We start from the raw sequence: 26,260 nt of genomic DNA on the forward strand, positions 1-26,260 counted from the left end.
GCCCTATGAACAAGAGCGGCTGGAAGTTCTGTGCTTCTCCCACAACACCATGTGTCCAGCCAGAACTTCAGCCAGGGAAGACGCAGGGAGTTATTAACGGGAGCAACCCGAAGACTCGGCCGCAGGAAGCTCCCTCTCTGTCACACCTCTTCTCTCCACCCCCACCCCCCAGTAACATGAAAGAGGCAAGGAAGGGTTTTTTTTTTTTTTATCTTGTTTTATGTTTTTTAATCCATGTCATTCCAAGAAGAAGGGGACATTTTAAGATGATTTCCAGCCTCTCAGAGTGGTATCATGTCAAATTAAAAGAACTGGAAAGATGTGCCATGTCTCGTGCAGCCCCACCTCTGTATAGATCACAGCATCCAAGTGTAGCAGGCAGCAGACCTTGCCTTCGACTGCCGCCACAGCCTGTACACACCACGCAGGCAGCCGAGGCACAAACCCAGAGAACTCTTAACTAGCATCAATCGTAACTGGAACGACACAATGCACTTCCCCCTTGAGACACAGGAACAGCCTAGCTCAATGGTCTGATAGCCACCTTTAACTACTAGGGCATGCATTCCGCTAGTAGCCCTGGTAGCTGTCTGGTAAGTACCTTCTACTGCATGGTGGCCACCTCACAATGCTTAGGACTGGGATATTGCCACGATTTTTGAGTAGATGAACAAGTAAGATCAGAGGTTTAGTCTGATAATCCTCACCTGGCAAGTATTAAAAGGATGGGGAGGGAGGGAACTAGAGGTGGTAGCATGAAGCAGATAGGTTCAGACTGGGGTAATCCCAAGTGAGGAACATGATAGGGATGGAGGGCTACACACGGAGTGCAGACAACCGCTCTGCATGATACACAGGTCAACACTGACTGTTGCAGGGAGAGTGACAGGTATCTATCTAGAGCAGGACTCAGAGTCAACACTGACTGTTGCAGAGAGAGTGACGGGTCTCTAGAGCAGGACTCAGAGTCAACACTGACTGTTGCAGGGTGAGTGACAGGTATGTAAAGTAGGAAATTGGGGCTGGCAAGAAGGCTCAGCAGGAAAAGGAACTTGCTGCCAGCCTGGTGACCTGAGTTCAGTCCCCAGAACCCACATAGTAGAAGTAAAGAACCATCTCCTGCAAGTTGTCCTCTGACTGTCACATACAACAGCCACGACACGTGTACACACACATATAATAAAAAGTAAAGTCAGAATCTGCCGACCACAGCACACGTGTACACACACATATAACAAAAAGTGAAGTCAGAATCTGCCGACCACAGCACACGTGTACACACACATATGATAAAAAGTAAAGTCAGAATCTACCGACCACAGCACACGTGTACACACACATATGATAAAAAGTGAAGTCAGAATCTGCCGACCACAGCACACGTGTACACACACATATGATAAAAAGTAAAGTCAGAATCTGCCGACCACAGCACACGTGTACACACACATATGATAAAAAGTGAAGAAGTCAGAATCTGCCAACCACAGCACACGTGTACACACACATATGATAAAAAGTGAAGTCAGAATATGCCAACCACAGCACACGTGTACACACACATATGATAAAAAGTGAAGAAGTCAGAATCTGCCGATTTATTTTCTCAAAACTTCTTCTTATGGGAATTTTCCTATGCCAATTGTGGTACTCTGCCCTCTAGTCACAGGAGATGTATGTGTACACGTGTGTGCTTGCACGTGGGCAACAATGGTATAAATAGCCAATCCTAGTTCCTCATTCTCTTGAGCACAGTAATTGATCCAAGAATGAAGATGTGCCCCAATCTAGGCCAACTAGTGCCCTTTTCTGGGGTTCCATTTAGAGACAGAAGGAGAGAGACTTGGTTTTTGGAAGCATGCGCATGCAAACAAACAGCCATTGTTCCTTTTTGCTTTTCTTTTCTTCTTCTTTCCTTCTTTCTTTCCTTCCTTCCTTCCTTTCTTTCTTTTTCTTTTCTTGTTTTTTTTTGAGACAGGGTTTCTCTGTATAGCCCTGGCTGTCCTGGAATTCACTCTGTAAACCAGGCTGGCCTCTAACTCAGAGATCCACCTGCCTCTGCCTCCCGAGAGCTGGAATCAAAGGAGTGCACCACCACGGCCAGGCCCAGCCACTGCTGGTATAACATGGAGAGTGCGTGCCTGCAGATGGGATGCTTACTCAGAAGTGGTAGGTGTAGGAAATAATGAACGCAATGCAGACGGGTGGGGAGGGGGCACAGTCTAGAAAAGTTAGAAACTAGGTAAACTCTCAGACTTCCCAACAAATTTCCTTAGTGGTCACACCAGTCTGAGTTGGGTTTCTGCCGCTTGTAACCAAATCAAGTCTGAACAAAAAAGAGTAAAAAGAGACGGAATGAAAAGGAGGGACACAGCAGGAAGTTGGTGATGCTCCTCCTAGTAGAAAGGGGCTTAATGAACCTCCACAAGTTCAGGCAATTCAATGGAATGAAGGCCGGAGCAGACTGGGGTCTAAGAAATACGTATTTACCAGTGAGCTATGGACAAATCGAGTGTTTAGGAGAAGGCCTAGGTGTGGTGGTGCACACTTCTAATCCCAGTGCTCTGCAGGCAGAGGCAAACACATCTCTATGAATTCAAGACCAGCCTCGTCTATATTCTGAGTTCCAGGCTAGCCAAAGCAACATAGTGAGACCCTGTTTCCAAGAAAACCAAAAACCAAAACAAAACAAAAGAAAAAAAGTTTAGGTGAGTGTTGGAAAAACAAGTTGCATTTTCTTGTTTTGTCCTTTGGTGTCCTTCATTGGTGTTAAGTTTTGCTTTTGAAATTGTTAAGAGGAAGAAAAATCAGTGAGATGAGTCAGTCAAGAGAGATGGAGCCAATTGCTAGAGGGATGTAGAAGACAGTGACAAGGAGAAACGGTGAGCATTGTCACCGTGAATGAGAGAGGCCTGGTTTAGAGTCCCTGTGTGGCTCTGCCACTGATGTCCCACTACTTAGATGAGTCATTTCCACTGTCAAAATGTCTACACATGAGAAATAAAGTGAACTGGAAAAAATGTGAGTGCAACATCTCTCTTCCCGACACGATAAGAACATTATTCTAGAATGTTCTCTGAGTCTAGCAGAGACGTGAGGGCAGCAAGGACATGGGATTATCACTGCTGAGTTCACAACTATCTAGAGTGTGACTGGGGTTTCTCAAGAGGTCGGGCTCCAGAAGGATCTCTTCCAATGCTAGCCTCAAGTCATCCTGCAGGAGGCCTACACAACCTACAGTTTGAAGCCAGTCTTGGGGAGATGAGAGGGTGGGGTGTGGAACCCAAGGCCAGGATCGTTGCTTTTGCCAAGTCGTTCAGCTCCCTAAGCAGAAACACTAATGCCAATGTCCCCGGCCTCCTGCCTCACCCACTGAAAGAGTCCCAGCCCAAACTCAACCTTATCTAGAGTGCACACCTGGACCCCATCCAGCTTGGCAAGGGTGCCTGCCTCATGGAGACCGGAACAAACCGGTTCACCCAGCAAAATCCTACAGCTTAATCTCCCGGCTGGAAAGGCAGGGTACAGTGCGCCTGAGAAGTTGTGAATGAGAAAGCCCACCGGAAGTTGACTTTGCAGCTGCTCCGCCATTGGCGTCAAAGGATGGAGTAAGAAAGCCCAGACCTTCCTCTGGGGCTTCTAAGCTTTGCTTCATTTCTTTCAAGTTATTATCATTATTATTTCAATTTTATGTTATGTTTTGTTTACATTCATCTCTGTGCACCAGATGAGTGCCGGGAATCCATCCCAGGTCCTCTGCAAGAAGAGCCAGTGCTCTTAACTTCCAAGACTTCTCTCCAACCCAAAATTTTATGACTCTTATTTCATGTGCATGAAGTGTTTGCCTGCACATATGTATGTTCATCGGGTGCGTGCAGGAGCCCACAAAGGCCAGAAAGGGATATCAGAGTCCATGGAACTCGAGTTACAGGTGGTTATAAGCCACTATGTGGGTGCTAGGAACTGAACCCAGCTCCTTTGCAAGAGTAGACAGTGCTCTTAACTTCTGAGCCATCTCTCCAGCCCAATTTTGCTTCATTTCAATTTTTTTTAAAGATTTATTTATTTATTATGTATACAGCATGTATGATTGCTGGCCAGAAGAGGGCACCAGATCTCATTACAGATGGCTGTGAGCCACCATGTGGTTGCTGGGAATTGAACTCAGGACCTCCGGAAGAACAGTCAGTGCTCTTAACCGCTGAGCCATCTCTCCAGCCCTCATTTCAATTTTTCAAAAATTCATTTTTATGTTCATTGGTGTTTTGTCTGCATGGGTGTCTGTGTGAGGGTATCAGAAGCCCTGGAACTGGAGCTATGGACAGGTAGGAACTGCCATGTGGGTGCTGGGAATTGAACCTGGGTCCTCTGGAAGAGGAGCCAGTGCTCTTAACCACTGAGCCATCTCTCCAGCCTTAAACAACCAATCTTAAGTTAACAGAGAGGGAAGTCTGATTATCATAAGAATTCAAAGAAAGTGGGGCTGGACCAGTCCAGGAAGCTGCACTGAGAAGCAGAGCTTGACCTTGGCCAAGAGGACAGGTGTCGGGGGCTTGTGTTGATTTCCTGGGCCCTGCTTCATCCGGGCCATCACAGTGCTATTGTCCAGATGTGCCCCCAAGTCCTCTTCCCACTTCCCTCCCCTCAGTGGCAGGGGGAGCAAATCTTCCATCAGCATCAGAGCAGAGAAGGGCCCACAAAGAGCAGCACCATTTGAGAGCTGCCAGGGTCAAAGGGCCCTGTTCCAGGGTGGTTAGCGCTGCCAGGCTGTACCCGAGACATAAATTTGCTGTTTCAGGTGTGCCTTGAGGAGAATCAGCTGCGGAGTGCTAATCCCAAGTGAAACCATCTTGATTACAAAGGACGACGACGAGACAAGGCCGTATCATTTAACTGCTAAGGCTTCCAATGAAACACAAAGTGGCATTAGTGTTCTCGGCCTGTAACGCCGAGGTTTAAGCAGTTAATCTCATTTTAGCTGAATGGCATGTTCATTACAGCAAATAAGTAGGTAATGTGTGGGATTACTGAAGAGGAAAGATGAATTAACCAGCTCTGGGCATCATGTTGATATTTTCCTAACCGTCTGCTAGAACTTGGCATTTCTCAGCAGCTGGGTCTAATCAACACCCCCTTAGCAGAGATAAAGTGATGGGACTCTGAGAATTATTATGGCTGGCTTAGGATGCTAGTTGTAAGGGCAACAACACATGATACCTGGCACTCCCTGAAGCCTAGAATCTTTGGTGTGAAAGGGGAAAGGCCTTTTAATGCAACAGCATATCCCACTTTCCATTGCAAAGCTACCTTTCTGCCAGTTACACTTTCGATGGCAGCCGAAGAACTCACTTGAGGACCCTAAATACCCTTTTACATCAGCCGCTCTCAACCTGTGGGGTTGAGTATCAGAGACCCTGCATGTCAGATATTTACATGACAATTCATAACAGTAGCAAAATTACAGTTAGGGCCGGGCGGTGGTGGTGGCGCACGCCTTTAATCCCAGCACTCGGGAGGCAGAGCCAGGCGGATCTCTGTGAGTTCGAGGCCAGCCTGGGCTACCAAGTGAGTCCCAGGAAAGGCACAAAGCTACACAGAGAAACCCTGTCTCGAAACAAACAAACAAACAAACAAACAAATTACAGTTAGGAAGTAGCAGCGAAATAATTTTATGGGGGTCACCACAACGTGGAGAACTGTATTAAAGGATCACAGTCTTGGGAAGGTTGAGAACCATTGTTTTACATGGACCTGCCACAGAGACATTTCACAATGATATTGTCATCTTCCATCAAATAACCATCACACTGACTCCAAACCCATTCACCAAACTGATGACACAAAGACAGAGGAGTGGAGGAGGCCACTATGTAGCCAGGAGAAATGTCACCACAAAGATAAAGACTCTGGGAAGCCATGTGAGGGGTCTACGTCAAGAGGCAGAGCCCAGCATGCAGGAGGCAGAGGCAGATGGATCTGGTCTGCATAGAGACTGCATCACGAGACCCTGTCTCAAACAAGAAAAGAAAGGAAAAGCCCAATTGTGTGGTGCAATTTGTGCACAGGGTGTACCTCAAGGGAAACCAGGGGTAAGTGCTTAGTGAGCATGACTGAGCACTATTAGGTACTTATGTAGTATTTGAATATTTAATCTTACTTAATTTGCATAATAATCTTTGTCATTACCTCTCATTTCTTTCTTTTCTTTGAAGACAGATTCTCACTACGTAGTCCTGGATGTCCTGGAGCTCACTATATAGACCAGGCTGGCCTGGAACTCACAGAGATCCTCCTGACACTGCCTCCCGAGAGCTGGGATTAAAGGCATGTGACACCATGCTGGATTATCTCCCATTTCACAGATGTGGACACCAAGGCTCAGAGAATTAAGTTGTTTGTCTAAATAAGGGGGAAAGTCAGAGTTTAAACTTAGGTGTGATTTCAAAGTTCTTGGTTTTTTCCCCCACATGACAATTTGCATACTTAAGAAATACAAAGGAGGAAATGGGGTTGGAGAGATTTCTCAGCAGTTAAGAACATTAACTAATTATCCAGAGGACCTGAACTTGGTTCCTGGCACCCACATTGAGCAGCTCCAGGAATCTAATGACTCTGACCTCCTGTGCTCATATGCACATATGCACATGCAGATACATACACATATATGTAATTAAAAATAATAAAAGTAAATTGTTAAAAATTTTAAGTAGATTATTTAAAGTGTATGTTTTGCCTCCATGTATTTATGTGTACCGTATGTATGTCTGGAGCCAGCTGAGGTCAGAAGAGGGTATCAAATCCATTAGAACTAGAGTTACAGATGACTGAGAGCCACCATGTGGGTGCTGGGAATTGAACCTCAGTCTTCTGCAAGAGCAACAAGCACTCTTAACCACTGAGCCATGTCTCCAGCCCTAAATTCTTTCTTTCTTTTTTAAAAAATATGAAGCGGGATGTGGGAAGATGGCCCAGTGGCTAAGAGACCTGGCTCTAAAGTAAAAGGACCTGAGTTCAAATGCTCAGCACTTGTGTAAGGGCCAGCCATGGCTGCCCATCTCCAGTGGGTCCTCCTACACCCATGTGCATCCTGGCAGCATGACACAGACTCACTGGGTTTGGGGCGTAAAAAGAGCAAATGAAGTTGGGAGGGAAAAGTTGGAGAGAGGTAATAGGGGGTGGATTTGATCAAAACAGACTAGATACATATATGAAAGTCTCAATTTAAAGGAGTCTATCAGGGCCAGCAAGATGGCTCAGCAGGTAAAGGCACTGGCCACCTGTAGGAGACCAGCTCTGACCTGTCTAAGGGTTCGTGGGGGAGGAGAGAGGAATGAGGAAGTGTTAGATAGAAATATAGAAGGAGACAATAAGACAGAGACACAGGATAGCTTCGGGAGGGCCCTGGGTCAATACCCAGTCGCCTCAAGGTTTATTCTAATACGCTTTTTATACACTGCCAAGGGGAGAGGCAAAAGACCTCCCCCTTTCAAGATCAAAGCACAATGTACAGCCAAGTGTAGACCCTTCAAAACACCTGGTAACCACGCCTGTGGCTAAATCATCCCTGCTGGGTAAAACAAGCTCAGATTCTTTGACCTTGAGTAAAGTCTTACTAGGGAGCCTCTGTGGGCCCCCACAAATTCCCCTTTCTTAATAATATGAAGGTCTCAAGTGAGGGTACAGAGCTTAACTCTATGCATCTCTGAATCAGCTTTCTACTAAGAACTTGCAAGTAGCTGGACTAATCATAGTAATACACCTGCTCCTTATGGCTGCTGTACCTCCTAGTAAAGGAGAAGATGATCAAGATGGAATGGCCTTTTAAAATGGGTCTGAGATGACTGCTGCACCAAGCCCCTTTTTAAATCAATAAACTCCTGATACAACCGCATCAAATCTAAGGACTCCTTGGCATTGCCTTACCATGGTTCATTAACATTAACAGGTTAACATCATAATTCTAGTATGATTACTATATACAATTACAATTCTCACAAACTTACACCCAAAAACAAACTCTTAATAGAACTATTTACACTTCACAAACTTTAGCAAACATCCAAAAGCAATTTCTTAATAGAACTTTTTGTATTTCTTGCTAACAAAGCATAGGATATATTAATAAAGGCTAACATTATCCATACAAAGGACAAGAAAATGTTTTTGCGTTTGAGCTGCTCTAGTCCAGCAGCAAAAACTTTATCCCAACTCCTACTCATCAGTACATTTTTTTTTAAATTAAATAGACTGAGGAATATAACAACTCTCCCTTACTTTATATCTTTTGAAGCTTTTTATCTTAAGCCTGGGTAGAAAAAACAAACTTCTCTATTTCTACACAAAACAAGTTGTGAGTCACCACAGTTGATAAAGTATATATGCATAAGTGAAAACTGTCTGATTTCTGCAGTCTAAAAAGTTCAAAAGCTAGTTCTAATACCAGTCTTCGTGTTCCACTGAAAGCTCAAAATCAAGCTGCCTCATTGAAGTCTTTGTATAGCTGTCTAAGTCATAATGGATCTGAAGCAAAAGGCTCCAAATATGAAGAAACCCATAGCCAAATATTTGTTACCGTTCTCCTGAATGCAACAACCCAGTTCAAACAAGAGCCTCTGAAACCTCGCTCTCAGCTACAGGGGCACTTTGCAGGCAAGTAGCCTTCCTTCCTCTAGGCAATCCACCCCAGGGCGAAGGTGGTATCACCACCACCCTAGCTGGGCTGCTGAGGACTTCTTTGAAAAAGCTCTCCTTGCAGCCCACATGAACCAGGAAGCCATCTCTTAAAGGAGACACGCATTTGTTTGCTGCCAGCAAACAGAAGTTGCACAGCTTTGGCTGCTGACTGCGTCCCGTTTGGCTTTTTTACAATCCTGGTCTGTCTGTGCCTCCATCTCAGGCCGCCAGCCTAGAGACCCCAGTGTCCTGAGCCTCTCAGTAGTCACCTTGCATCACAAGGGCTCAAGGTGCCGCCCTGCTGCTATGAGCTTTGGCTTTCCTTCAGCACTGATGCAGCAGGCCGCAGGAATATATTATAGAGACTCTGCTGCATATTAAAGCTACACCTAAAAAAGTCAAGGAATTTTTCTAGAGGAAAGCCATTTATGAAGGAATATTTGGTGTTATCAGCCTTTAATACACATCAGCTGTCTTCTGCTATGAAATTCTTGTGTGCTCACATACTACTAGGCCATATGGCAAACAGTTAAGCTTCTCAGACCTACTGCTGATCCACTAGGTAACACCTCTGCAGGGTCTAGGAGACAGGTGGATTATAGATGCACAGCTTTGTTTCTTGTGCAAATGAAGCTCAGATCACCCCTTTCCTTCAGGCCTAGTAGCATTGCTGAGCTACTGATTGAGGACAGCAGGGCTTTTTGCATAACCAGGTGCAGTAAGGACTGGAGCGGGATTCCTGGGCGAAGCAGAGCCGCACGGCAGGAGAGAGGAGAAGAAGGCAGAGTTTCTGTAGATGGTAAGGCAGAATGGCTCAGGCCGAGGAGTGAGGAGCAAGGAAAAGTACTTTGTAGATTGTAGGTGAACTAGATCAGGAGAGGAGAAGAGGGAGGAAAAATGGAGGATGAAAAAACAAGGGATGAGGATGAGGACCAAAGCATAAGAGCTTAGTTAGGACTATGACAGGGCAATAGGTACAGAGAGGAGCTGAATGTGAGGATGGAGCTGAAGCTGTGTAGAAAGAATTCTGTCTTAGAGAAACAAAGTCAACGGACAAAAGGGCACGGTGTACATAGATTCTATTCCCTCAGATTAACAGCCCTCCACCTCTCCACCCCCCCCGCCGCTGTGTCTTCCTCAGGACCCTGGAAGGGATTTTCTCAGGGCAGGCAGGACCTTGGGAAAATTCCGTTCTGGTTACCTGCTCTGGGGCAGCCCTAACACCAACCCTCAGGGCAGCCCCATGGCTCCGCCTCACCCTGCCGCTGGGAGCTTGGGTGGGCCTGAGTTCTAGCACATCTCCAGCATTCAGCCTGAGCTCTGCCTCATTCAGCAGTTCTGCTGCTGCTGCTGCTGCTGTTGCTGCTGCTGCTGTTGCTGCCGCCGCTGCCTCAGACCCTGTGCTCAAAACCTCCGCTACACTTTCCATGCCTCAGAGGCGCCTGCTCCCTGGCCAGCCTGGTGCCCACCTGGTGGGTATCTTTCTCTGGATGCTTTGTCTCTAGCACAGCCACCACGGCACCCTGCGCGCTCGCCCTCCAGCGGCTTGCTCTGCTCTCTGCCCATGCTCTCCCGGGGCATCCCTCACTCGACTCTGATCCGGGGCCTCTGGCTCCCGGTGACAGACCTGCTCCAGCTGCTGGGGTCCGAAGCCTCTCTCATGGCATCTTTGCTCCACTGTCAAGGTTGCAGAGCATAGCCTTCGGTCACGTTCTCACAAACACCTTGGCTGACTGTGTTCTTGGCTCCTTCAAAGCAGAAAGCACACAGACCCTTGCTGCTCCCGCTGGCTCTTTGGGGGGCCTGCTGCCTGCGAGGAAACGATGCCCCTCGGGTCTCATCGGTGCCGATGCTAGGCAGCCGCTGCTCTCCCTGCTTGCAGAGGGGGCTTCTGAAGCTGCTGCTTGTTTCTCTGACTGCTAAGTCTGCAGTGGCGGCTCGGTCCCGGACACTGCTTTCTATGTCTTAGGTCCCACACTCGAGAAATTCTATTCTACCCTAAGTTACTGTCTATTAAGCCCTCATAATATCCCTATACCTAAAGCCTGTATTTCTCAGACCTAACTTAGAGAGAGAGAGAGAGAGAGAGAGAGAGAGAGAGAGAGACTTGCTGCAGCCTCTGGCTATTTTTAAAATATCTTTAAACAGATGTCAACTATTACTCTGTTCTATATTTACAATTTTACTCCCCAAAAAGAAAATTACTGCACTCCAATTAATTTTTGAGCAAGCCCAATTAACGTGCAGTGTTCCTTCTCTTTACCCTCCATAACCAAGTTCCACGTTCAGGTGCCATTATATAGATCAGCTCCCACCTGTCTGTGGAAGGGGTCTTGAGGGGAGGAGACAGGAATGAGGAAATATTCGATAGAAATAGATAGATTAGATTAGATTAGCTAGATTAGATTAGATAGAAATAGATGTAGACAGAGAGAAAAGACAGAGACACAGGATAGCTTTGGGAGGGCCCTGGGTCAATCAATACCCAGTCGTCTCAAGGTTTATTCTAATGGGCTTTTTATACCTTCCCCTTTCAAGATCAAAGCACAATGTACAGCCAAATGTGGACCCTTCAAAACACCTGGTAACCATGCCCAAGATCAAATCATCCCATTATTCAGTCCTGCTGGGTAAAACAAGCTCAGATTCTCTGACCTGAGTGAGGTCTTACTAGGGAGCCTCTGTGGGCCCCCACAGCCACCACACCTGATGCCTGACTTCAATCGCCAAGACTCACATGGTAGAAGAAAAACTACAAGTTGTCCTCCAGCCTACATGCATGCTGCAACATGCATGCTGCGCCTACATGCATGCTGCAGCCCTACATGCATGCTGCAGCATGCATCCCTCCCACTCTCCCAAAATAGATTTTTTTAAAGTATATTAAGAATTTTTAAAAAATCAAAGTACAGCACTTCCATGAAACACGGGAAAATACTGGCTATAACAACATTAACATTTGCCAACTAAATTCTCGGGCTATTCATTGATTTAGAGTTGTGCTCCAGGGCTAGAGTACAGCTTGGTGATAGAGTGCTTGCTCGACACACACAAGGCTCAAGCTCAACCTTCATCTGCCACGACACTGACTTTAGAGAGTGTTTTCAGAAAAATGTTATTTTTACCTCTCAAATCCAGCACCAAAAATTCCAAAATAAGGTATACTTTATCTACAGTAAAATTATTAATTAGATAAGCAACAAAACTCAAAACTAGAAAAGCTAAGGAGTGATGTTCTATCTCAAGTTGTTTATGTGAATTATGAATCCAATTTCAGTTGGCTGTAGTGGCGCATGCCTTTAAATACCAGTGCTCGGGAGACAGAGGCAGGCGGGTCTCTGTGAGTTCAAGGCCTGGCTACAGAGTGAGTTCCAGAACAGCCAGGGCTACACAGGGATACCCTGCCTCAATGATAATAATAAATTAAGAGAATAAAAATTCAATCACAGCAACACAATTTCCTTGTTATTTCCTTTATTGTAAAGCATAAGAAAAAAGGTTTTCTTGTGCATACACATAACCCTATGTGCTCAGTATTCAGAACTATGTACGTTTTTCATGACCACAAATACAAAATTCTTCTGCACTTCAGTAGAGCTCTTAACATATATTTTTCAAATCTATTTCTGATGCAACTTCTAGAGAGCAGAGACCTTAGGAGAAAAACAGCAAAGGCTGAATTGTCAAAGTGCTCATTAGCTTTTTATTCAGAAGCAATGGTTTATACAGCAGTATTGAAAGGTGCTCAAGGATTCACTACTCACAATTCAAATACGTTACTCTGCTAAGTTTGCACATGTAAACTGGTTCTATCTGCATTAATGAAGATTGCTTTCAAAGGCCCTCAACCACGTGACCTTAGTTAGTAACAGCAGCAGGAACAGTGTCAGCACATTTAAGTGGATCACAGCAGCCCAGAAGAGCTGGGACAGCGTCATCTGATTGTCACACACCCAAGGGTGAGCCTGCTCTCACATTCTGCATGTGTGGTAAAAAATATAAAAACATGAAACAACTCCTGTCTCCTTCTGGAGCGTACTACAGTCTGTGAAGGACTCACATTTCCTTAAGCAGTCAGACAGAGGAGCCTCCTTATTTACAACCTTTAAAACAAAGCCTGTTCCTACCGAGAAACAAAGAATTAACAAACAAAATCTTCAGCTCTTATATCCTGAGAAATAAAACTGAATGATCCTGAAATGAAACATTGTTTTAAAGGTTGCTGAAAATATTCCAAGCAGACCTTGCTTTCTGACAGGAGAAGGTGTAATTTCATTTTCGGTCATATTCCTTTCATCCTTTACATAATTGGAGGGATATCACCTTAACTGAAGCGCTTCCTGCGTGAGACTGTCATCCAATTCACCTCCAGTATAAACCAGGCAGCGCCTTTCTCTGTGAGCATCCTCTCAGGCCCCGCCCACTCCCTGAACTCCTGTATTCCTCCTTCATCTCTCCCCAGCTCTCCAAATATTCCAAGATGAAATTTTCATTAAAAACCACAATTTAAACACAGTGTGACACACCTGTGCTACATTTCATTCAAAGAGTAAGTTGTGGGTTGCCAAATAATTTAGTGAAATTCACAATGCAAATCCACGGCATAAAATGAATCCATCTTGTCCTGAGGCTAATAAAGCAGTCCAGTGATTTTAAATTACTTAGGAAATAAAGGCAAAAATAAGATGTAAAATACTATTTATAAAAGTCAAGTAAGAAAACCCATTACCATAAATCTTTTAACAAAGATAAATGTATAATGTGGCTCATCGCTTCTGAAAATTGTTAAGGAGGCTTGTAATTAGTGGTTTCAAAAATGACTTAAGGGAAACTAGAGAGTACATTATTTTAATGTATGATATATTAAATATTTATATATGTACATAAACAATAATACTGCAGTGGAAAGTCATTTAAGTTACTCCTTGGGCCTGTTCCCATTTGGCAAGTCTCTTTCTATCTCGAGATCAGTGATCCACGCCTACTGTGTAAATGCTTGTGTTTGTGTACTTGTGTCAATGAGGAGACATCAGAAGTGTCAAGTAGTCGTGTGCTTGCAAAAACAAAGTCCTCAATGGTTACTCTATGACATACCTGAAAATATGTAACATTGCTATGCTTGGAAATTAAAAATACAGGAAAGGAAAATCTGAAAACTGTCATTCAGAATAAATTATAAATCTGTAACCCTGGCATTTCATAAGAAGGTGATTTGTCAGATCCTGGTTCGTCTTCTTCCTGACTCACGCGATGTGAGGTCGAGTCCCCATTTTGCTGGTTTCAGGTGGCATTTTCTTGAATGTTGGCAAAACTGGTACTTGACTTGAGACGTTTGGCTGGGGAGACACAAGTGCTGTGTTTCAACTCAGATGCTTTCACGGGCTTATCCAGTGCCTACACAAACCACTGTGGCTGTCTATTTATTGGCTGAATCTGCCTTGATCCAATTTCCTTAGAATTAAACCTAACGTGTTTTTTTTTTTTCCTTTATGAACAGCATAAAATTAAGCCAAGTAGAAGTTACTCATGACTTTGTTAAAAGCAGGACCAAATAAAACAGGCATTCACACCTTGAGCACTACAATCTTAAATGTGTAGATAAAGACTAACAGTACAAGTCCAAGCTAGAAATCCAACTCTAAATACTCCTTAAAAGACAGAAGTGTCTATTAAGCTTCCACAGCAGACATGTTTAATCGTGAAGCCTGAGGAATTTCTCCTAAGATCTAGAACAAAACAACCACCACTTATTGAATACCAGACACTAATATAATCAGTGCAAAACGGTGAGACGAGCAAAGGGAAATATATATACAGAAAGAAGGAACATTTCCTCTATTTTCAGATAAAAAAATTCTTTTTTCAAGCAGGGCACACAGTGTGAGTCTGCCATGCCAGCTCTTAGGAGACTAAGGCTTGAGGACCGTGGGTTTAAAGCCGGCCAGGACTATATACCAAGTTCCAGGCTAGCCTCTGCTACAGAGTGAAGCCCTCAAACATGCATGCAAACACTTTTGGGGGGGGACTAGGGAACTAGCTCAGTGGTAAAGGGTATTCAGTACCCAGCACCCAACAAGAACAGCACCAAAACTCCATCATTGTGTGTGTGTGTGTGTGTGTGTGTGTGTGTGTGTGTGTCTGAAAATGTCACAACGAAATGCCTTATTTTATATAATTAATACTATATGCTAATAAATGAGGCTAAAATTCAGTAAAAGAATTCGCTAGCTTAAAAAAGAAATGATTTACAAAGAAAACTGAGTTGTGTTTCACACATACAAGCATAAACATACACACCATTAACAAAATATGTAACAACCAGGTATGATTACGAAGCTTGTGGGACTGAGCCACTAGTTCAAATCAGAATCGTGGCTAGGTAAGGGGTTTTCAACAGCTGAGTGCAAATGCTTCTGTGCTCGAGAGGTGAAACCCCACAGTGCACAGTGGGAGGGCCTCGCCCCGGGATCTGAGCATTGCAGGCCTTGAAGGTCTGCAGCCCAAGAGCGGGGCTGCAGCAGGGCCTGGCGCCTCTCTTCCTGTGCCCAGCTTAAGCCCTGCCCGTAAGTCTCATGCCAAAGACAAGCACCACAGCCCTAGCGTGGCTTCCTGGACCGGGGGGCGGTTTTACGTGCACTAAGCCTTTGGTGGATTTGGAAGGCAGATGAAATCAGTCGTTTTTGTTTTGGCTTGGTTTCTACTCACTTTACTAAAAACTGCTTTCTTACTAATTATCAAATTACTTAATAAACTGGCAAGGTCGTAAGACCAGGAAACCCAAGTACCTGAAACTTGCTGGTCTCTCTAGTCTGGCTGGCAGATCCCCACATCCTCTAAACTCCTACCCAAAGGGTGGATCACCTATCAGTGTTCCAATGGCCGCGACTCCGAGGCCGACGACTCACACCGGGATGCAATCACACCGAGTGCCTCCACCCCTGCACATGCCGCCTAAGCCTAACGATCGGGTTAGGGCCGGCACACTCTGAGGCACACACTGCGCCTTCTTCCTGTACCGAATTCCCTCCCGGTGCGCTTTGATTGACAGTCAGTAACTGCTTATTGAACAGTAGCCTAAGGAAAGTACAGGAGCCAGGCACTGTGGGGCAGACCTGCAATCCCAGTATTTGGGAAGCTGAGGCAGGGGGACTGCCATGAGTTCCAGGTCAGCCTGGGTGCTCTCTCCCTCCATGCCCCCCATCTGCTCTGCTCTGCTTCTCTTACTATGGTTTCTCTATTCTCTCTCCCCTGCCGTCGCCCTGCTCTCTCAGCTCGCCCTGGCCATGGCTACTTCTTTCTCTCCCTGCTCTGGACTCTTCCAGAGGCCCCTGGCTGTTCTCTCTCTCACGGCTACAATAAAAACCGTCCCCTCAACCACACCATGGAACTTCATGTCATCAGGCTATGCAGAGAGGAGGGAGGAGGCTGAAAAGCAGGGAGGGGAGAGGAAACGTCCGTGAGCGTCAGCATCTGGACTCTCTCCTCACAGTAGCGCTGTTTGGGGGGGGGTGTCCTGTATGGTTGCCCCCCACCCTTCTTCCTTTTCCTCTTTTTTGTTGTTTGTTTGCTTGGGTGTGTGTGTGTGTGTGTGTGTGTGTGTGTGTGTGTGTGTGTGTGTGTGTGTTTATTGTTTGTTTTTGAGACAGGGTTGAACTGTGAAGCTGTGGCTGGCTTAGAGCTTGTTCTGCAGACCAGGCTGGCTTAGACCGCATTGATCCGCCTGCCTCTGCCTCCTGAAAGCAGCACTGCCTGACATTATGTGACCCAGTGTTTTCTTTCCATAACGAATTTCACAGGAATAGTATTTTGAGGCCGATACTAACATTAAATGGACTGCCATATTCTTCGTTCAACAAATGTTTGTGAGCACTCACTGTGGCCAGGCGATTTCTAGACATTGGTGATATGATGGTAAACAAGGAAAAAATTCTTGTTCTGATGAACTTTACAAACCACTCAAGGGAGACAGATCTCTCAGGTGGAACAAGTAAATGAAAGTTGAGTAACCTAAATTATTCAGCTCACCCTAGATGATTGACTACCATTAAAGAGGGACCACACAGGGCCGGCGAGGTGGCTGGGCAGGGAAGGACGCTGCCACACTGCTTCTGAAACGGGCCCGTGCATTTGTTTCCTACTTTAGGTGCTGAATGTGGAGCACGGGGGCGCGGGGGCGCGGGCGCACGGGGGCGCGGGCGCGCGCACAGGTAAGTGCTTTCCCACTGTGCCCCTAAGCCGTACGGACTGCTAGCTGACTAGATGACTGATGCAGAAAGGAACTCACGGAGAATGAGCTTGCGTTTCTTTTGCTCAGAGTGAAGAAAGCTACTAAGGTAGAAGACGACGGGCAGGAAGAGGATGAACACAGAGACAGCCACCACAGACACCGTGTCACTGCAGGTGACCGAGCAGTTGAAGGTGCGACTCCACAGCTTCCGAGTGATGTTCATCTGGAAAAATGTATATTAGGTTAGTATTTGATATTACACTCGTCTTTAATATATGTATAATATATATATATATCTCCAGCTTTTAAAACAGCCTTAAAAAAATCTACTGATAATTGGGAACAATTTCTTCTGCCAGGGAAAAAAGCTGGTTTACAATTAGTTGCTGTATAAATTTATAACCACACAAAAACGTCATATTCTAAACACATAATAATTACCAAGACATGCTAGAACGTCAATCATTTTATCTCCCAGAGAATGTATAGTTGTAAAAATAGAGTTAAGATTCTGTTTCCTTGTTTGAAGTTTATTTATTACTGAGAGCCTGCTGTTAACCAAGGACCACCCTAGGACAGAGATAGAAGAACCCAAAGCCCCAAAGCGAGTTAAGTGGTTTTTACTATCCTGGTTCTGTTTTCTCTAAGCTGGTTTGATAATCACTCTTATTGTTAACAAGAAAGCTTAGCTACTTTGACCTTGAGTTCTCTTCTCAGAGCCAATGATTTGTTTTCCTGAATAACTAATTCTCAGGCATCATATTGCCCAGGGGGCACGACTGCCACCTAGTGGTGCTCTGTGAAAAAAACAAGCTATATACTGGGGAAAAGGCTCCCCATCCCCCAACATTCACTCTCTCCACAGGTTTACAAAAGGAGCACTAAATGCCATCCTGGGCATGTGGCACGTGCCTGTAATTCCAGTACTAAGGAGATGAGGCACTTCAAGTTCAAGGCTGGTCTGGGCTTCATAATGAGACTTCTTTTAAAGAAAGTGCGTGTGCACACACATACTATGCTGTTCATTGTACTACCTACTAAAGGATGAATTAAGAAACACTAGATCAAACCGGGCAGCGGTGGTGGTGGTGATGATGCACGTCTTTAATCCCTGCACTCAGGAGGCAGAGGCAGGCAGATCTGTGAGTTTGAGGCCAGCCTGGTCTACAAAAGTGAGTTCTAGGACAGCCCAAACTGTTACACAAAGAAACCTTGTCTTGAAAAACAAAAAAAAAAACAAAACAAAAAGAAAAAAGAAGGCGGGCGGTGGTGGCGCACGCCTTTAATCCCAGCACTTGGGAGGCAGAGGCAGGCGGATCTCTGTGAGTTCGAGGCCAGCCTGGGCTACCAAGTGAGCTCCAGGAAAGGCGCAAAGCTACACAGAGAAACCCTGTCTCGAAAAAACCAAAAAAAAAAAAAAAAAAAAAAGAAAAAGAAAAAAGAGAAGAGAGAGAGAGAGAGAGAGAAGACACACTTGGTCCTTGTCCTCACATGGCTTATATTTCAGTGAGGAGACAGACCACTGTAAGATGAATTGCTAAATGGTCTTATTAATAAAAAAAAAAAATCCGAAGCCATATACTGAGGTTAAAACTGAGAGATCTGAGGAATAGGAAAAGCCACAGCAACCTCACCTCACCAACTCCTTAGCTTCCAAAGAGACCTACTTCCTGTATACCCACCCCTACATGCCTTTCTGTTCTGCCCTCTCCCTTCCTCTCTCTGCCCAGCTACATCATTTTCTCTTTCTGCCCAGCTCTATCACTTCCTGCCTGTCTGTACAGACCTCCAGACCTCTATAGTTAACTAGTGTTGGGATTAAAGGTGCGTGCCACCACACCTGACTCTGTTCCCAGTGTGGCCTTGAACTCACAGAGATGCAGATGAATCTCTGCCTCTCAAATGCTGGGATTAAAGGCGTGTGCTACCACTGCCTGACTTCTATGTTTAATATAGTGGCTGGCTTTGTCCTCTAATTCTCAGATAAGCTTTACTGGGGTACACAATTAAAATGTCACCGCAGACCATGAGTAAATGTTTTCATATATATGTATATAAATTAATTCAATAAGAGAATAAGATCCTCTGAAAACATGGTAGTAAAATGTAAAACCTCTTTCATCAGCACCAGCTGGATAAGGAACTGAAATGTAAGCACACAAGAATACCACACCCCTGAAAAACACACCCACTTTCTACTTTAAAATCAAAACACGCCAAATTAACTCATCCATGAGGAGCCTGGTTACTGTCCATCCTGGTCCGATACAGACCCATAAAACATCACTGCTCCATAACTCCTGCAGGGCCTTCTGGCTGAAGATGCCATCTGCACATTCCAGTGCACCCCCAAAGGAAGGAGACCACAAAAGCGCATCCAGTAACTGCACATATGAACCACGCCAGAAGTCAAGTACTCACTGCGTCTTCCACATCAATGCACAAGTGCGTCCCGGGCTCAGCCTTACTCTCAAGCCCGTTCATTTTCTGCATTTCACTGTACAGGGCGCTCAGCATTTTGTATGCATCGTTACAGTTCTTGCACACTTCGGAGTAATTCTTCGGTGGGAGAAGACTGTATGTGCGCCCCTAAAATGACAAAGGCAGATGTAAGACACGTGGTACACATTGGACACGGTTTCTCTGCATGTCAGCAACCATTTGACACCCTCTGTGGACACAGTTTCTCTGCATGTCAACAACCACTTGACACCCTCTGTGGACACGGTTTCTCTGCATGTCAACCATTTGACACCCCCCCACCCCCCGCCCCGCGCCCAGATAGAAGACAATATGGTGTGTTATAGTACTGGACTGAACCCAGAAATACACCCACCTAGCCACAGGCACCAGGCAGACAACAGCACACCCTGGGGAAAGATGGCCTCCTGAACAACGGTACAGGGAAACTGGATATCCACATGTCAAGACTGAAAGCAGACCCCTAGCCTCACCATGACAAAGGTCAACTAATGGATCAAAGACCTTAGTTCCAGACCTGAAACTTGAAAACTACTAGAGGAGGACATGCAGAAAACACAAAGCTATAGAACTAGGCAATGAATCCAGCTGATGGCTGTGGTGTGGGTGTGGGTGTGTGTGTGTGTGTGTGTGTGTGTGTGTGTGTGTGTGTGTGTGTGTGTGTGCTTGCCTTTAAGCCTGATGACCCAAGTACAGTCCTTGGAATCCACATGCAAGTTGTCCTCTGACTTCCCCATCACCCCAAGTAAATATATGAAAAACGTTCTTAAAAAAAAAAAAAGAAAGGAAGAAAAAAAAAGATGCCAGGCAGTGGTGGTGCACACCTTTAATCCCAATGCTTGGGAGGCAGAGGCAGGTGGATCTCTGTGAGTTCCAGGCCAGCCTGGTCCACAGAGTGAGTTCCAGGATAGCTAGGACTGTTACACAGAAAGACTCTGTCTTGAAAAGAAAAACAAAAACAAAACTCTTTAACAGCTCAGGAATGAGCAGGAATTCACAAATGCAGCTGCACGAGACTGCAAAGGTGAGAGAGAATTCTGGAAAGTTAGACGTGACCTACAGAATGGGAGGAACTCTGGCACTGTTCCCTAGAGAAGGCAAGAAATACATACAGAACCAAATCACCGAACTCTAAAGGAACTAATAATCCGATCAGTAAATTGGCAGATGAATTGACAGGTCTCAAAAGAAATACAAGTGGCAATAAATACAGAAGGCAACAGGCAAATGAGAATCAAAGTCACTCCTCCACGCAGTCAGAACGCTAGCTGCTGGTCAGCTCCTGGGCCTCATATATCCGCCGCGCCGCCACCACCACTGCCGCCACTGGCTTTCCTGGTCACTCAACAAGTTTACCTCTGCCTCCCTCTCTCTTCTCCGACATGCTTTCCTTTACACCCTAGGCTTCGCCAGCACCTTAGGCTTCCTTCCGCTTTCTCGAAAGCCTCCCTCCCTCCCTCCCTGGCATGTGACTGCTGGGCCACCGTGAGTCTGACGTCACAGTTTAAACGGCACAGCTCTCTTCCCTCCCCTCACAGAGATCCGCCTGCCTCTGCCGCCACGCCCCAGCTGGATGAATATATACATGATTTGAACGTAAAGGGGAATAATTTTGGAAGAGGTAGAGGACCAACAGGAGGTGGAAGAGAGACGAAGAAGGTCATAGGATATGTGAACACGATCAAAGCAGAGTTTATATACATGGAAGAAAATAAAAATGTCATAATAAAACCCATTAGTGTATACAATTAATAGATATTAATGACAAGGACACGAAGAAATGCACAAAAGTCGCTGTGAACCCTGAGGAGGAAATCGTGATGGGCTGTGATGATGAGGCATGGGGTGAGGGGTGGGGGTGTTACTAGACCACCTGGGCGATGAGTCCTAGGGATTTGAGGGTACAAGGCAAGGGTTCCTAGAACTTTCTAGGGGACCTGGTATGTGGGCACAAAGCAAAGGTCTCTAGAACTTTCTAAGGTGTCTCTTAATTTTGAAACCCACTTCCAGGCCTCTGGTGAAGGCTGAAGAGGATGATGGGGTCATCGGCAGCTCATGCACCAAATTACTGGCAGCTAAACAGCAACCTTCCCAAGGTACCTCATCGCCATCAACATTTGTGCTTAATTATCCTATTCTTTTCAAATAAAATTCGTCCCTGCTCAACTTCACACAGCCTAAACAGCATCATCGTTCATCTGAATGAAACTGGACTTTTCTTATGGGAGGGATACGATCCCACTCAACTCTCCTCAACTCCTGACCCAGACCTTCCTAGTGAATGAAAGGGGATGCTTATCCTGCAATAAGGGCATGTGTGTGCACGCAGGTGTGTGCATGTGCGCGTGTGCGTGTGCGTGTGTGTGTGTGTGTGTGTGTGAGAGAGAGAGAGAGAGAGAGAGACAGAGAGAGAGAGAGAGAGAGAGAGATGACAGAAAAGCTCCATGCCAGCAAACCTCAAGTTCTGCCTTCTAGGCAGACACCTGTCCTTTCTAGAATACAATGACCTTTGCTCTCTACTCTCTTTATTCTTTACTATGCAGCATGAACAAAGGGCATCCACTGAGCATGGGGACGAAAGAGAAAAGGAGAAATCAGAGCACCTGAACCTACAATGTGACCTTTACCATTTAGGTGACCAACTATGTCTCCCCTTAAACTCCTACAAGAAAGAGTGCATTGAAGGCTTTCCATGGAACGATTGTGCATTGGCCAAAACCACAAACCTAGCAGAATCGTGGTGGTAGTGGTGGTAGTGGTGTTCCTTTTACTAAAATTTAAAACGCACATACTTTTGGTCTGGCATTCCACTCCTAGGAATGCACTGAACACATTCTTCTAAGAACTCACCGTGATGTGCAAAAGGCCGTGAGTGGCGGTTGTTTCTGACAGTCAGACACTAGAGCGAACAAGGCGGGGCTAATTAAATACATGGTAGCGCAGGCGCACACTGGACACCGCATGACTGCTGAAACGGGGCCGGGAGTGGGCGCTGGAAGATGGAGGGCGATGGCACGTGTGTGGACTTTTGAGGATCTTCCCTCTGGCCCGGCGAGATGAGGCTGAAGCCAGAAACACTGCACATGGGCCCACTTCAGCTCAGGAAGCCCGACCATACCCACGGCACCCCAGGGAAGGTGCTCGACCCTTCAGCCCACAACTACCCACAGACCAGGGGCACAGGACGTGGCCGTCTGCAGGGCACCCTTTCACTCTGCCGTCACCGGGGGCAGGCGGTGATTGGAGAGGAGCCGCCCGCTGCCCCGAGGTGGCGCTAGCGCAGCACGTGACCCCTGACCATCCCCATGCTGAAAGCTGCTGCCAGCCTGTCCCCACGTCTTTCCGCTGCTCCCCCTCCCACAGGCCACACCACCCCATAAAACACCGGACTGTGCACTCTTCTAGCTCATGGCTTTAAGTGGGACTGTCAGATGATGCCCGAGCTGGCAGCCCCGCCCCACCTCACTGTTAGCATCATCCAGCTGGGTGTCTGATGGGAGCAGAGGAGCATCGTGCTTAACATGTTCAGAACAGAATTCTTTTTGTAAAAATGTACCATATTCATTGATGATGGTTTTATATGTGCGTGTGCATACGTATGTGTGCGAGAATGCACAGGCACACACTTGCTGTGGCGTGTAAGGGGTGGTCAGAGGGCAGCCTGTCGGAGTGGGTTCCTTCCTTCTACCACGTGGGTCCTAAGATTTAACTCAAGCCACCCGGCTTGACAGCCAGCGTCCTTACCCCTGGAGCCGTCTCTCTGGCCCCCAGCAGAATCCTCCTCCAAGGCCCTTCCTGTGTCTCCCTGGGTCTCACCTCACACAAGTCCCTTTATCCTAGAGCCTCTGTGTCCCCCTTTCAGTAAGGACTTCTGACAACAGGAGGACATGGCGTGACTCAAATGTAATCAGTGAGATGATAGAGAGATAGAAACAAGATCTTCAGACCCAGTACAGATTCAGGCGCTGAATTTCCAGAGAAAGTACCTCTTCTAATGACTCTCTGTGATAAAAGACGGCTGCAACCGATACGGCAACATGCGAAGATTTTGTACACAATAATGCAAGTCGACCTAAACAAACATCCACATAATGAGCACACGAAATCCAAACAGTGCCAGTCTGTGGAGAGAGTAATTGGAAATTTTCACACCCCGGACATCGTTATCGTTTTTTTGATTAAAAATTTTCACTCCAGATTTTATAAAAAGGAAATCGCTTGACCCCACACCTAAAAAGACATGAAATCTACTAGTGTATATCTTGCGTAATGTGTAGCGCATTGGGAATACTTGAGAGAGAGATGGATTATCACGACTTCTGGCATTTTGTCACGCTGCACTAGGTTCTATAACCCATCCAAAAGTGGTCATACGTGTGCTCCTAAATCCTGCCTGTTCATAAAGTAGTAAGACATTTACATGAACTCAGAGAAGCTGGTGTGGGTTAGCACACATGTACACACACACCACCAATGTGTGTGTGTATTACAATATAGATTACAGAAAACAATGATATGAAAGGGAATGAGAGGAACATAAAAAAAGCGGAAAAAAGTGGGAGACTGAGCGGAGGAGCAATATTTTGCGTAACAGACATGTACTCCAGTCAGTGAAGGATCTCAGAGAGCATGATAAACGATAAATAGTCAATTATGGAAGAAGAATTGAGAAGCTTGAGTGGTATGGACACAGCCATCTTTAAGCCTTGCGAATAGCAGCTGGGACCGTATGGTGGTGCCTGTACTAAGAGCCTATCGAAAAGAGCTGGACTGTCCCAGACAATTAACTTCTAAATGGGGATAACCATTCTTAGCGGAGAAGAGCCTCGTGACATTGTATGCTAATTCACCTAAACTCTGGCATTAGTGGTAAAGGACTATAGAACATCATCTTGAGTGTTCGACTATAGGCAGCACATGGCAACCACCATCTCCTTCGTCGAAAAAGTAGACTTCCGAATCTCCAGAGAAGGTCAGGTTTGTTGCTCTTTTTTTTGAATACATTATTTAGGTAGGCAGAGCAATATGGATTTTAGAAATAATTTTGATCGTTTTGTGAGCGGCCTTATACGGAGTCTCGCACTATCAGTCGCATATATGTGCTTGTTTATTGGGGAATGTGCTGCATGGCCAGCACATCACAACTGGTAAATGCGCCCAGAGAAAACTCAGACGCGCGTTGGATCTCAAATATCGCAATGGCCAAAGTGATTGCCAGGCACCGAGCTGGAGAATATATTAATCTAATTTCCACAGATTTTTACTAGAGCATTTATGTTAACATATTCATAGATATGATAAATTGGGTGAAGGAAGTTGACTTTGAAGATCAGCTAATTCTTTGCGAGTATTTACTGAGCAAAATCGAGAGTATGATATAATTCACATTGTCACGCTCTATTTGGAGGCATTTGGTGTAGTGTGTGTTAGGTGTGTGCTTGTGAGTTACGGCAGGTTGTGTGATAGGTTGTGTGTATTGTGCAAAAACATTTCCTAGAGTGTAAACGATCTCGATGTGTAATAATTTACTCAAGCTATTCTAGATAATCAGACGTCTGAATATATCAGGCCACAATAGAGCTGCAGTGACTATGTATTCTGATAACAATTAATAACTTCATTTGCAACTCAATTAGCAAAGGAAGGCACTGTGAAGTATCAAATGCAAAGATTCATCCGATGAGAGCTCGGAAGGAAGCTCTAAATAATGTTAATGGTCATAAATTGTAATGCATGAGGTACTTGATGCTGGCAGGTCTACAATCTATGCATTTAGAGCGTCTCTAATGGAGTCTATTGTTGTAATGTACACTTGATGTAATCAGTAACGAGAAGATAACATGCGCGTCTATGTGATACTAGCGATATGGACTGATCCGGGAAACTCACCTGCCTCCGCTCCTGAGAGCTGGAGATTCCAATAAATTTTTTAACCATGACAGATTTTTAAACGAGTTCTGTATCTGCACGGCAATTTAATATTCCCTTCTTGAAAATTAAACAACCAATGGCGTTTTTTGTTGCCAATTTTGCATTCAAAGCTGAGTTCTAAGTCTGCTCCTGCTCTGTGTATATAAAAACACCAAATCCTTATGATGAAACCAAACCAAGTTTCGCTCTGGCACCAATCTGAGGTCTAGGTCCCAGCTCGGCTCTCCTCCCATTCATCACAACATTGCTCGGTCCTTTCCTTTTTTCTCTCTTACCTTGCCTCTATTTTTCTGGATTATATTTTGATGTCTCTTTGTCTTTGTTTCAATCTGAGAAGAATGCCTATCCAGTCCTCGCTGGACCTATGTAATGCAACTCCTAACCGACCGTGCCCCTAGCTGTGTTCCGCGTTCGGCGGCTCAAGCGCTGCTCTTATGAGCGCGCGCGAGAGTTGTGGAGCGCTGCCTCAAACATCTTAGCAGTGTCTGGAGGACAAATGAAGCCGAAGCTGACCAGTGCCCTCTTCTTGTGCGATCATATAGATTACATTGCACATGCCAGTGGAGCCAACGAGACATGCTTTAAATCATTCCCTGAATGCACCACCACTTTGGCTCTACTCTTAGCAGTCTGCTAGTAGAGGAGTGAAATTATAGTAATTTGTGCATTCAAAGAAGAAGGCGAAAGAATATAATAAAAAAGCCTACATCTAAGAGTAGAAATACTCAGAGATCCCTTCTCACAAATTTGAACCATCACAGTATATCCATCTCTCTCCATCTTTCTTAGAGCTCCTGTTAATACTGAAAAGTTTACAAACTGAAAGAGCAATTTAGGGAAGTATCTTCTGGAATAAGGGAGTCACATGTCAGGGTGCAGATAACTTGCTGTAAAGAGGCTTTCAGAATGGGGAAATATACAGCAAGCTCTTCGGATATGTTCGTACAT

General features: G+C 45.5%; 1 protein-coding gene across 1 annotated transcript in view; it reads right to left on the bottom strand.

Moving 5' to 3' along the window:
• Positions 1 to 12,130: 12,130 nt before the first annotated feature.
• The window catches only part of Ostm1 (osteoclastogenesis associated transmembrane protein 1), a 28,645-nt gene continuing 14,515 nt past the window's right edge, over positions 12,131 to 26,260 (bottom strand). Inside the window, exons 4-7 of the mRNA XM_037200520.1 lie at positions 22,313 to 22,443; positions 19,322 to 19,489; positions 16,958 to 17,123; positions 12,131 to 14,009 (exon numbers count right to left, since the gene is read on the bottom strand). Of these exons, the coding sequence (XP_037056415.1) occupies positions 13,954 to 14,009; positions 16,958 to 17,123; positions 19,322 to 19,489; positions 22,313 to 22,443 (521 nt within the window). The 3' untranslated portion in view covers positions 12,131 to 13,953. The remainder of the gene's footprint in view (positions 14,010 to 16,957; positions 17,124 to 19,321; positions 19,490 to 22,312; positions 22,444 to 26,260) is intronic.

This window comes from Peromyscus leucopus, chromosome 8a (assembly GCF_004664715.2).
Source record: "Peromyscus leucopus breed LL Stock chromosome 8a, UCI_PerLeu_2.1, whole genome shotgun sequence".
Lineage (NCBI taxonomy): Eukaryota > Metazoa > Chordata > Mammalia > Rodentia > Cricetidae > Peromyscus > Peromyscus leucopus.